The sequence below is a fragment of the Diabrotica undecimpunctata genome, chromosome 6 (genome assembly GCF_040954645.1).
Source record: "Diabrotica undecimpunctata isolate CICGRU chromosome 6, icDiaUnde3, whole genome shotgun sequence".
NCBI classification, from domain to species: Eukaryota; Metazoa; Arthropoda; class Insecta; order Coleoptera; family Chrysomelidae; genus Diabrotica; species Diabrotica undecimpunctata.
In genome coordinates this window covers 114,577,104-114,590,435 of record NC_092808.1, presented here as the reverse complement: position 1 = coordinate 114,590,435, position 13,332 = coordinate 114,577,104, and the positions used below count along the sequence as shown (strand labels likewise).

Sequence of the window (13,332 nt, the reverse complement as noted above, 5' to 3'; positions counted from 1 at the left end):
GGCTTAAGAAGCTAAAGGGCCCGGGATCAATTCCCGACACTGACAATTTTTTCAATTTCTAATTTAACTGTGGTTGTTATCCAGACCTTAGCACTAGACCTTTGCCAGAAGGTTACATTAAAGATAATTAAAAATATCTCGTTTTGTTATTCGATTTTCTTTTGTTTTCGAGTCATAACGATAACTGAATTTTGTAACATAACTCAATTATTATTTATAACTGGTGTTTTTTTTAAAGGTATTGAACTTTGAATTGGAATAAAACAAAGACAATTTTTTAACATGAAATTGATTTTATTCAAAAGATAATCTTTTGACATTATAATTTAAATATGATTTGTGGCATATTACCGCCACGGCTGGCTCTGACGTAGTCTAATCTAGAGGTCCAATTTTCGATGACTTTTTTCAATATTTGTGGCCAGCTCCAAGTGGTCAATCGTTTCAGGCTTATCGACGTAGACTAGCGACTTCACATATCCACACAGAAAATAGTCTGGCAGTGTTAAATCGCAAGATCTTGGAGGCCAATTCACGGGTCCGAAACATGAAACTATGCGGTTATCAAATGTTTCTTTCAATAAATCAATTGTGGCACGAGCTGTGTGACATGTTGCGCCGGCTTGTTGAAACCACAGCTCCTGCACATCATGGTTGTTCAACGGAAGGAATACAAAAGTCAGTAATCATGGCTCTATAGCGGTCACCATTGACTGTAACGTTTTGACCAGCATCGTTTTTGAAGAAGTACGGACCAATGATTCCACCAGCCTACAAGGACACAAAACAGTCAAGTTTTCTGGATCTAATGGTGTCTCAGCATACACTTGAGGATAATCTTCACTCCAAATATAGCAGTTTTGTTTGTTGACATATCCATTCAAACAAAAGTGAGCTTCATCGCTAAACAAAATTCGCTTATGAAAATCAGAATCATCGGCAATCTCGTTCTGGGTCCATTCACAGAATCTACGCCTTGCTAGGTTTTAGTAGCTTCAATTTTTACACGAGTTTGATTTTGTAATCACGCAAACCAAGATCTTTCCTCAAAATCATCCATAAAATGGATGGACACATATCCAACTGCTGTGTACGATGGCGGATAGGCTTATTGGGGTCTTACTCTATGCTACGCTGTACATCAGCAACGACTTCTTTTATACGCACTGTACGACATCTCTGTGGATGCTTCTTATCATTGAGAGTAAACGTGGTGCGAAAACGTTCCATGGTTAATCGAATTAATTGCTCTGATGGACTATTATGTTGACCAAAAAAAGGAAGTAGTGCGCGATATGTACTTCGAACAGAACCATGATTTTCAAAATAAATTTGCACAATTGGGAAGCGTTGTTCAGGCGTCAGTCTATTCATACTGAAATGAAAACCACACCAAATATGAATCACTTGACAGCTCAAATGACCGCCAGTTAAAAAAATGTTGCCAACTTACATTTCTACACCTCTAAAAAAACACCCCTTATATCAATTATTACAATTTTAAGTCCTTGTATTAAATTTTATTACAAAATTTGGATAAAATAAATGTTGTTGCGCTAGTCGCAACACTTACGTGTGGCCAGACAAAAATTTAAAGGCAACAATTGAAACTCATGTTAAGCAGAAATCTCAGGATGCAGTAATTTGCTATATTAGAAATAACTAATTCACTATATTAGAAATACTGCAGCCGCTAATAAAGCAAACCATGCAGCAATCAGGAGAGAATCTCACTCTCTTCGTGGACAAAGAATACTTAAACTGAATTAATTTAAAAAATATCGCCGAAAAAAAGTCGAAAACAAGTAAATTCGAGTAAAAACATGTTAGCTATGAACATATCCTAAAACTTAAGTGAAAACCCTTAAATGTAACTAGGTTGTCTTAACATGTTTTAAGTATATGTTTCATATGAATCTAAATTTATACTGGTCAAACAGCATAAATAGTTAACAAAATATAATAATTATTTTTTTTATAAAATATAGATCGGACTAAATTTTGTAGATGCATCTTAAATTATATACTATATATTTTTTAAAATTGTTTAAATTCATGAGTCCCCGTTCCACCGGATACGCCTGTGTCTGTCTCCCTCGCATCCTTTGAAAGAGAGAAAATCGGCCTTGATGAACCCCAAAATCATTGTTCTCGGTGGAGCCCTTGCCTACACATTTTCAAATAAAAAAAAGAGAAAAAAAAAGAGAAATCTCGACTGGAACTGTTCGATTCTGATGTCTGCTTATGTGTAAATTGTGGTTGTGGATGACCCGTTTTTTATGATTTGCTTTTTTTATTGCGAGGTTAAGTGTGGGTTAGAATTGTGTTTCTTGTTTAAGATTTCACTCTTACTAAACGTTATACCAAGAATACTAAATAGCTGAAGATGATCAGAGGCGGCATTGCAGGACGAATGTGATATTTAAACATTTTCAAAATACGTATTATCTTTTAATATGAAAACTAGTAATAAATCTGTTAATTATTACTAGATTTATAATAAAATGGATAACACATTATTAATTACGTTTGATAATAATGCTTACGTTATCTTAATATCGTCTAACTAAGAATAGGCGACAATATATTAATGTCCAAAATCAGTCAAAATCTGATAAACGACTTTAATGTTCTGAGAAAGAAACGGACATTAGTTTTGACAAATAACTCGAACATAAACTGGAATTAAGGGGCATGACTCAAGGGTTTTAATTTCTTTAATGTTTGCTCTCGTAACTACACATTAGAAAGAGATTAACATTGAATAGGAAATATTTCCACTAACCACGTGTCAATTGATGTTCTAGCGTGTGGACATATTAAATTTGTGCTACACAAACAGGAAAAAAGGAGGACATACTTTATCTTCTATTGTTGACCTATTTTGTCAAACGTCTTTCTGCTCTTCACTAGTTATGAATTTTTCATTTACCTTATTAACGGTTTAAGAGTTCTCTTCAGCAAGGTGACGGTCCGGTAATTGGTAGGATTTCTAGTATTTGCTTTTTTATGTCATAATCATCATCATCTTTAGCTTGACAAGTCTTTTTGGACCTTGGCTTGTTCTATGATTTTCCGCCATTTGCATCTGTTTTTTATGTGATATTTGTGTATTATATTAATATTAATTGTAATACTCGTCATCCACTATTCGGGTCTTCGCTTTTGCTGTTAAAATATGATATTTAAAATTCCCAAATAGAGAAAATCATGTTTTCAATTATTGTTTCTCCTCAGTATTAAAGAGTTCATTTGGAATGGCAGGGATATTCTGTTTTTAATTTACATACAGTGTGACCCATTTATATTGGAAACACCTCTATAAAATTTGAAGTTGTTAACCGATTTTAACCAAATTTTTTTTTAATGTCATGTAATAAAAGGTCTATTGCGGGACAAAATATGAAATATTTAGTTAAATTTTCAGGGCATTCTACGATACTTTTTCTTCGTCGAAAATGGAGAATCTGTATTAGGGATTATTTTATTAAAAAAATTTCTACACCACTGGATTTAGAGTGGCTTCAAATAGCTATGACAAAAATTTCATTAAGATATATTTATTAATAACAAACTTATAACAACTTAAACTTTTAAACAAAATTTTAAAACTCACTAAGAAAAAAACACTCTGTATTAACGTTAAAAAAACACTCTGTATTAACAGAAACATGGAAACATAATTTTAGTTTAAATCCTAGTTACCTCTACCAATCCACCATCTAATTGGATACATTTGTCGTAGCGTTTATGAATATTCCTAATTACATTTCTTAGTTGTTAGGGAGTAATTACTGAAAATGCATGTCGAATTCTTGCACGAAGTTCGTTTACGTCTCTTGCACGGGTTTGGTAAACTTTTTGTTAGGTAACTCCCCAGAGAAAGAAGTCTAAAATTGTGAGATCAGGAGTTCTGGGTGGCCAATCTATCAACGGACTACCCCAGCCTATCCAACGGTTCGGAAAATTTTCATTTAGCCATTGCTTCACGGTTCTGGCGTAATGAACTTAACACCCATCTAACTGGATATACAAATTTAATCGTTCATTAATAATTGAGAGCTCATGAATAGCATCCCACAAGTCGGTGTTTAAAAATTATAAAAAGTTCTGTGAGTTCAAGTTTTCTTCAAAAAAGAAAGGACCAATAACTCGCTCGTTCAGTATACCACACCAGACATTGATTTTTTGGGAATACTGGATTTTACAGTTTATTACCCAATGGGGATTATCTGCTGTCCAATAGCGACAATTCTGTGATGATCGTGGCTTCTGTGGCTTCGTCGGCAAACAACACGTTTTTAAGACATCGCCGAATACTCTCTCGAGGCACATTCAAATATAAACTGGCAATCCTTAAACTGGCATTAGGGTTATTTCTGAAATGATCTAAAATGATTTGATCATTTCCTCTTCCTCTTTGTAACGGGTTATTTTTTAAAATTAGTTCTAATACTGCACCATATTCATTAAATATTCTATTAGTTTTGTTTACCGTACCGCAGCTAATATTAGGACGATTTCACATGTCTGTCATTAAATATTGTACAAACTTCCCTGGCACTTCTATCGTTATCTCCCTAAAGACGTATAATTTCAATTTTTACTCTCAAACTTAATCTTGCAACCATGACACAAAATATTATTAAAAGAATTTGAAGTAAATATCGTTGCAGTTATTATGCATAAATTTATGCTAGCACTGAAATTTGTATGCACAAATAATGTCAAACAGTAATTTCGTTGTCATGGCAACTGAGATTTAAGTTGTAGCATGTGAAGTTAATGATAATGTAAGTGCGTTACTTGCATTAAATTTTTATGCTATTTTAAACATTTTTTTGTCTAGTAGTGGTTTATTATTAAAATTATTTGAAAAATAATTAGTTTTATGGTTTTCTGTTGATACAGGGTGTTCTTTTTTGACTCGTAGCTTAGTGAGTTTTAAAATTTTAAGTTGTCATAACTTCGTTATTAATGAATATATTTTAATGAAATTTTTGTCATAGCTATTTAAAGCTACTCTTAATCCAGAGGCGTAGAAATTTTTTTATTAAAAAAATCGCTAATACAATTTTTCCATTTTCGACGAAGAAAAAGTATCGTAGACTGCCCTGTAAATTTAACTTAATATTTCATATTTTGTCCCGCCATAGACCTTTTATTACATGACATTAAAAAAAAATTTGGTTAAAATCGGTTAACAACTTTAAATTTTATAGAGGTGTTTCCAATCTAAATGGGTCACACTGTATATTAAAGTTATTTTAGACTTCTTTTATATAAGCTATCCATTGCTCTATTTCTGTTAATATTCCATAAAAATGTAATTAATATAAATATATTGAAAATTTCACGATATATGTTTTACTTTTAAAGTTTTCTTCTTTTCTTGACATTTTAAACTATAAAATGGAATAGATTTATGAACACTTAAATTAGAAAGTAGATACTGCCTTAATCTATTTGACAGCCCTGAGACTAAATTTGGAGAAAACTACTGATGTTACATTAGGTACAGGTCTACCCTACCATTGGTGTTTATCAATGATAACCTAGTATTAGGATTTCACACGGGACAGGATGTTGTCTCGTCCCGCGTCCCGCACTTATCCATTTGACACGTCCCGCAGCAAGTATAGATAAAACAACAAAAATTATTCACTGTATTTCATAGAATTTTATGCTTCCAGATCTAGATGAAATTATTACATTCACTATTCTATATTTTTAGTTATGTTATTAATGCAAATATTGTTCTGGTTGTATTTTATTATTTTTTACGTCTTGTTTACGTATATCATCAAAACTATTATCGTAAAAAGTTTATTATTTTTTTGTTGGTTATATCACATGTACCCAATCAAACATGTATCAATAATTAGTGTTCATTCAGTTGTCATTGTAACTTACAAAAGCATTCCAACATCCGAATTAAATTCGGTAAAAGTGTATAGGGCGCGGCATAACTATTATTCCCACGCTTCGCCATTGTGCGCCCAGTATTTGATTTAATTTTTTATTGAAACCATCGGCACGCAACGGGTCAAACTGTTAATTTAGAAAATCAAAAGTCTAGACTGAACATTTGGTTGTTCGATTATTCATTACTGTCTAAATTAAACATCTGTACATTGTGTTTTTAAAGTTGAGTTTAGTGCATGAGAAATATACACGTTTATTTGCCAAAAAATTTATACACTAATATGTCGAACATAAAATAAAATAAATTCATAGAAAACGCATAGCCGCCGAAATGTATGACAAATATTAATTTCTGTGTCAATCACAGACCGAAAACCCAGGATTTAAGACACAAATACTTAGGTTGTTAGCAATACATAGAAAAAATTATTATGCGCAGAGAAGAAAGTACAGTAGAACAAATCAATATTTTATATTATATTTTTATGAGGTAGTGATACGTATCATGAGTAGATGATGCGTATCAGTAGATGATTCAAAATATGATTTCAATTTTGTATTTATATAAAGTACTAAAGGCACGGTAGGCATATAGCATAAACCGATATAACTGAGTATCAAAGGACCGACATAATTCTGGAACTTAATGAAAGCCTTTACCGAACGTCCAAAACGTAACCGAAGTTTCCAAACACTACACGTCTCTATTCTGAGTTATCTTTAATTTATTAACCCCAAATTCAATAGAATTCCGCCTGCAAGAACAATACAAAGACAATGTTGAAAACATTAGAGGACAAAGATCTATGATAGAGTATATTCTGTCGAATAGAGAGTTACACCCCTCTCAAATCGTGGATGTAAGAGCACTAACATCAACAGAAACAGGAAGCCATCATAAATTGGTATTGTGCAAAATCCGAATGAAAACACATATGTGATAACAAAACAGCAGAATACACAAGGTACCTATTAAAAAAAAAGAATAACAGAAATACATATATCACAAAAAGTGATGGAATCGAAGAAAGCCGGGCAAAAATTAAGGCGTAATATATTAGCCTAGGATAAGGAAGTTCTTGGTTTACCAGCAAGTTTACCAGAAATACATGTCAACCAAAACACAAGAGGTATACCATAATTACAAAACAATAAGAATATAGATACCAGGCAGGGAAGACTGGAATAAAGGTGTACCCATAAAAGCTGCTGCTACCTGGTACACAGATGGCTCAAAAACATCGGAGGGTGTGGGAGCCGGCATAGTAGGGACAAATCAAGGGATAGATTTCCCGGTAAGTCTATCTAAGGATGTGACAGTTTTCCAGGCGGAAATAACTGCAATCCATCACTGCGTGGAAGAAATAGAAAGGCAGGAAAGAACGTTCTGTTCAGTTGCCATCTTCACAGATAGTCAGGCAGAGCTTAAGGCACTCAATTCTGTAGAGGTCAATTCTAAGCTAGTATGGGATTGCGTGTGTGCCCTAAATAAACTAGGAGACCGTAGCAAGGTTACGGTAGCCTGGGTACCGGGGCACGAGGGTCATAAGGGCAATGAAAAAGCAGATGAAATGGCCAAACAAGGCTCATCATTGCCATTCATTGGACCGGAACCCTACTGCGGAGTTGCTAAATCAGTAACAAGAACGGCTACAAGGAGGTGGGTAGCTCGCAAATCTCTGGAATGGTGGAGGAATTCACCAGGACAAAGACAGGCGAAACAGTTCATTACAGAACATTCGCCAAAATTTACGGCAGACCTAATAAGCAAAGACAGGAAAACAGTCAAGGTCATAGTAGGTCTTCTAATAGGGCACTGTAAGCTGAATAGGCACTTGAAGCTGATGGGATTATCAGATGATGACCTGTGCAGATTCTGTCACCTCGAAGAAGAAACAGCAGAGCACATTTTATGTCAGTGTGACAGTCTGGCAAATGTGCGGTTCTTTGCATTAGGAGAAGAAAATCCACCGGCAAATAGTATATGGAAGGTACAGTCTCGAAGCTACTAGACTTTATAAAAAGGGTCAGGCTAGAGAATGTTATCTAGGACTAGAGGACCACAATAGATCTGAAAAGGTCGCAGTGGAATAGGCCGAAAGGCCACCTCTCTTAATCTAAACAATAAGAAACGAAACAACATGCACTTATAGGAAAAATAAAAAATGATCGCTGGGAACGCTTTTCGAAAGAAGTTGAACATGATTTTTATGGTCTGCAAAAGGAAATAATGCGCTTTATAAGAGGTCAAAGAACGGAAGTAATGGAACTAATAGAACCAAAACACAAGAAAAGGATACATTCATTGGCTACCTAAAAAAGCTATATACAGAGGAAGAAGAAACTACGCTAGAACCGGAAATATAAAGAACTTAATATACAGGGAGTTCGTAAAACACTTGAAAAGATGAAGAACAGAAAAGCTGCAGGTAAAGACGGAATACCAAACGAATTACTGAAGTATTGTAGAGCAGCAATGACAGAAAATTAACAGCATTACTCAATAAAATTATAAAACACAATAAAATACCGGAAGAATTGACAACGAGCGAACTAATTCTACTGTTCAAAAAATGTGATAAAGAAAAGCCAGAAAACTACATAGGTGTAAACTTGTTAAATACTACCATAAAACTTACAACTAAAATTTTACAATAACTAATGAATTAGAGAATAAGTGTAGCAAATGAACAACAGGAATTTCGTACTGGAACATCGTGTACAGATGCAATATTCGGCATAAAGCAAATTACTGAGAAATCACTAGAGCATAATAGACTAGCATTTCTGTGTCTGAGCGACTTAAAGAAAGCATTTGACAGAGTAAGACTCAAAGATGTAATCCATCTCCTGTATAATACAGAAGTTTCCATAAATATCATAAAAACTATTGAAAACATCTACCAAAACAACAAAATGGAAGTCAGAACAGATGGACAAGTTCAGAACCTATAGAAATAGGCAGCGGAATAAGGAAAGAAGATACAGAATGAGAAACGTAGAAGTAAAAATACTCGCAGACGACGTAATATTGATAGCCCAAGATAAAGATAGTCTGGAAAGACTGGTCAACAGATTAACATAAGAGCAAAAAAAATATGACAATCTCATTTTAGAAAACTATTGAACAAGTAATGGAAATAAAATACCACCTTGGAATTACATTGTGCAGCTATGGAGTCTTGGACAAAGAAGTGAGAAATCAAGTACAAAAGGCAAATAGACTTACAGGATGAATTAATAACACTATATGGCGAAACAGACACATTAACACTGAGATGAAGTCAAGAATTTATAAAGCCAGTGTAAGACCAATAATGAATATGCCTCAGAAACAAGACCCGACACAACCACAACGCAAAGGCTACTGGAAACGGTAGAGATGAGAGTGAGAGTACTGAGAAGATTTACAGGAAATACGCTGAGAGATCGAAAGAGAAGCGAAGACATTCGAAGAAAATGTACCGTACAGTGTATAAACGAATAGACAATCAATAGAAAAAATTAATGGAATAACCCCGTAAGCAGAATGGGGGAGACCCGTGTCGTCACAATAGCAAGAGGTAAGTTACCAATCGGCAGAAGTATCGGACGGCTGGGCAAAAGACGGGTTGACAACCTAGATAGATGTAGTAATTCGCCAATGAACAAGCAGAATTGCTTATAAAGAATAAGAATAAGAAGAAGAAATTCAATAGGGTTCGACCTTGGACCAAGCTATGTATCAAGTATCAAGTTTTTAGTATTTTTCGTTTATAGTTATAGCACTTATAGTCCTTAATAATAAATATTAAAAGTATCAAAAATTTTAATATATAGTTTGTTCTCATAAATTGTGGAGATAATTACAACATATTCAAAATATATTCTAGCGAAAATGAATGAATTAATTCAATATGCTAACGTAAAAAAACGAAATAAGTCCCACCCAAACAACTCTTTTCTGAATCTTAAAACTTGAATTACTAAATTTTTAGGTAACTGAACTAAGCCTCAGTTTTATTAATAGCGTCTTGGCGCCATTTTGTAAGATACTTTTAAATGGGACCATGGAGAAATTAATATATTATTTGAAAGCACTTGTATAAATCATTAGGTCGCTGGATTTTTTGATTCTTTGTGGCACCGTTTCAAAATCCCCATTAAATTGTGAAAATCTTATTAAATTAACTCTCGGTGAAAGAATAACTCTTTCTTCCCAGATGGATAACCTCGGTAGTGTCATATATATGCCAAAAAAATCATAATTTAAAAATAAACCGACCTTTTTTGAGGTTTATCTCCATACATATAAACATATACATAAAAGAAATTTAAAATAACAATTAATATATTTGTCCCTTTCATCTCTACGCCCATGACTACTATATCTACTAAATATTCAATGATAACACAGAATACTAATCACAACATTCTGTGATGATAATAAAATAGTTTGGAAAATTAAATAATGTATAAAATTAGCAAAACAATATTAAAAAAGATATGCTTTTTCCATTTTATGATTTTTAAAACCAAAGTGGCAAAAATGAGAACATAATAATTAAAAAAAATATATTATATTCCCTCATAGGGATCGAACTCGCGACTACTGGTTCTAAATACCGCGCTACAACTCATTCGACCAAAAGGTGGCTAATCAATGTCATTATTTGACAAGAACATTATTTAAGATGTCAGTTTTTTGGTTGTATTTTGTGTTTGTGTTTATTTATTTATTGTATTCCAAAAATGGAAAGATTATTACGAATTATAGAAGTTCCAGGAAGAATATTTATTTGTAAAAGACTTTTGCCAAATGTATATATCTACCGAATTAATATAAAAAATATCTTATGCTTGTTATATATTTTTAAATTAAAATATTTTCATTTGTTTCAGGTTAAAGTAGTTAAATTTAGTTATATGTGGACCATAAACAACTTTAGTTTTTGTCGAGAAGAAATGGGTGAAGTTCTGAAGTCTTCTACATTTTCCGCTGGCGCAAATGATAAATTAAAATGGTAAGAAAACTTTTATATTCTAGAAAACAATATTTTTGTTGGGATATTTGTTCAGATCGTTTACTAGCAACGAGTATTTAATAAGTTTTTAAACTATATACCTACAAAAATTGTTAATTACTGTAAAAAACACTATTGGGAGTTATGAAATAATAATGTGAACATACAGAGGCGTGTTGTATTCTGAATATAGGGGAATGGCGGTTTAGTGTTATGTTTGAAAGAAACTCTTATTATTTTTTTTATAAACTGCTGTTTTTTTAAATTGTATCCAAAAATCTAGTAATATATTTATGATTGTAATATCTGAATTGTATTTATTTACTCATTTACAACATTTATTCAAACTATTTCCATGTTTCAAGCTCTATTTACATTTTACTGAAGATTTTATTTTATTTATAAAGTTATTCTCCAAACTAGTCACAGATTATAGTATATTTGTAATCTTTAAGCTTTCGTGATACCTTGAATTCCATAACTAGCTTACATTGCTGCCGAATTAAATTTTAATGTATTAGAACAGCCCGTTTTTAGAATATTCTTGTATTAATTTGTACAGGGAGGCTTAAGAAAAATATACTTGTTAACGCGTGAAAATCTCGACTTTTCTTCGGGCAGAAATTGTAATTGTAATGTAAGTTGCGAACATTTGGCGCAAATCTCGGTGACAATTTAATTATAAAAATGAATTGTCGTGTTTAATTTTTCATAAATTCTCCTTCTTTTTCGATGTTTCCATAAATTATTAAGTTGTAATTGCTCTTATTAAAATCACACTGTTGTTTATACGTTTATGTGATAACTCTTGAAGGAAAAGTCCTATAGTCTTAAAACCCGGTAAGTTGCTCTTGGCTACAAGAACGCTATTGAAATAGCTGAAGTAGGTATTTCTCTTCTTATATTCTTATGCCTTTACTTTACTCTTGAAACTTGCTACATTTATTCCTCTAAGAGTAAGGGATAATACTATTGATTTGTAGTCAATATTTTCTTCTCTTATTGTTATGATTTTCATTTTTCTTGAAGAAAAAGTTCAAGAGTTTTGAAACTTGCTACATAGGTTCTTTTGATGTAAGGAAGAACATTTGATTTTTTTCTTCTCGTATTCTTATACATTTTCAATTTTTGTCAAGAAAAAGTTTCAGAGGCTTAATTGCTTGTCTGTAAAAGTTTTTTTTTCCGTCAGCACTCACCATTTTACAACTGTCCTTTTTATTATGGTTTTCATTAGGTGGCAGTTGAAATAAAAAAAAATTAGCTAGATATTTATGTATGATACAAAACATTTCTGTTCCAATGTTCCAGTATCACTGCACATAATGTTTGTACTTTCCTATTGGTTTAAAATACGAATGTTAAAGTAATAATATTTGTAATATTTCCTGTTCTTATGTAGTGTCCAAAGTTTCAACTCCTTCAACCTCTGCATTATACAGTGTTACATTAAAAATTCAATTGTATTACTAATTTGCAAGAATATTATATATATATATATATATATATATATATATATATATATATATATATATATATATATATATATATAAGCTCATTTAAAAATATATGGCTCATTTAAAAATGATATATTGTATAAATATATATAAATGATTTAAAGCTAAGACATTTTCTTTTATAGCTAATTTTTACAATATTGTTAATTTAAGTTATATTTTCAGGTGTTTAAGAGTGAATCCAAAAGGTCTGGATGAAGAAAGCAAAGACTATTTATCATTATATTTGTTACTAGTGTCGTGCAATAAAAGTGAAGTTAGAGCCAAATTTAAATTTAGTATATTAAATGCGAAACGCGAAGAGACAAAGGCGATGGAAAGCCAACGAGCGTATAGGTTTGTGCAAGGAAAAGACTGGGGCTTTAAGAAATTCATTAGACGGGATTTTTTATTAGATGAAGCCAATGGTCTTCTTCCAGATGATAAATTAACGATATTTTGTGAAGTGAGTATATAATTTTACAATTTTTTAAATATATAATGCTCCTAGAATAGATACTTCATAAATCTGTATATTTTCAAAAGAGTCCATCAAAAAATGATCAATTTAGTTATATTTTTTCTATCTTTTTTTTGTAATTTTTAATGATGATATAAAGATCTGTATTTATAAACATATGTTATGACATTATCATATCATGAGTTTATAGCAAATAATGTGAAACATGTGATACTTGTATTTAGCGTTTTATGACTGAAGGTATTATGATCAGCTTTTAAGATGCACTTCATCATTATTATCTCCTTCTCTAATCCTATACTTGTGTACTAGAATATATCATCATACAGGGCCTGTTTGCGTCCACTGTCGGACATGGGCCTCCTAAAAATTGTCCAATTATTTGTGTCCTGTGCTATTACAACACTTCTGAGCCTTATGCCACGCATTA

General features: G+C 32.3%; 1 protein-coding gene across 5 annotated transcripts in view; it reads left to right on the top strand.

The window, feature by feature from the left end:
- The window catches only part of rdx (BTB/POZ and MATH domain-containing protein rdx), a 264,099-nt gene that overhangs the window by 227,844 nt on the left and 22,923 nt on the right, over positions 1–13,332 (top strand). For 4 of the 5 annotated variants that reach the window (XM_072535183.1, XM_072535182.1, XM_072535181.1 and 1 more), the window contains 2 exons: positions 10,807–10,928; positions 12,608–12,887. In XM_072535183.1, the coding sequence (XP_072391284.1) occupies positions 10,807–10,928; positions 12,608–12,887 (402 nt within the window). Of the gene's footprint in view, positions 1–10,589; positions 10,726–10,806; positions 10,929–12,607; positions 12,888–13,332 lie in introns of those variants that run through there. The other variant, XM_072535184.1, reaches the window with a different exon arrangement.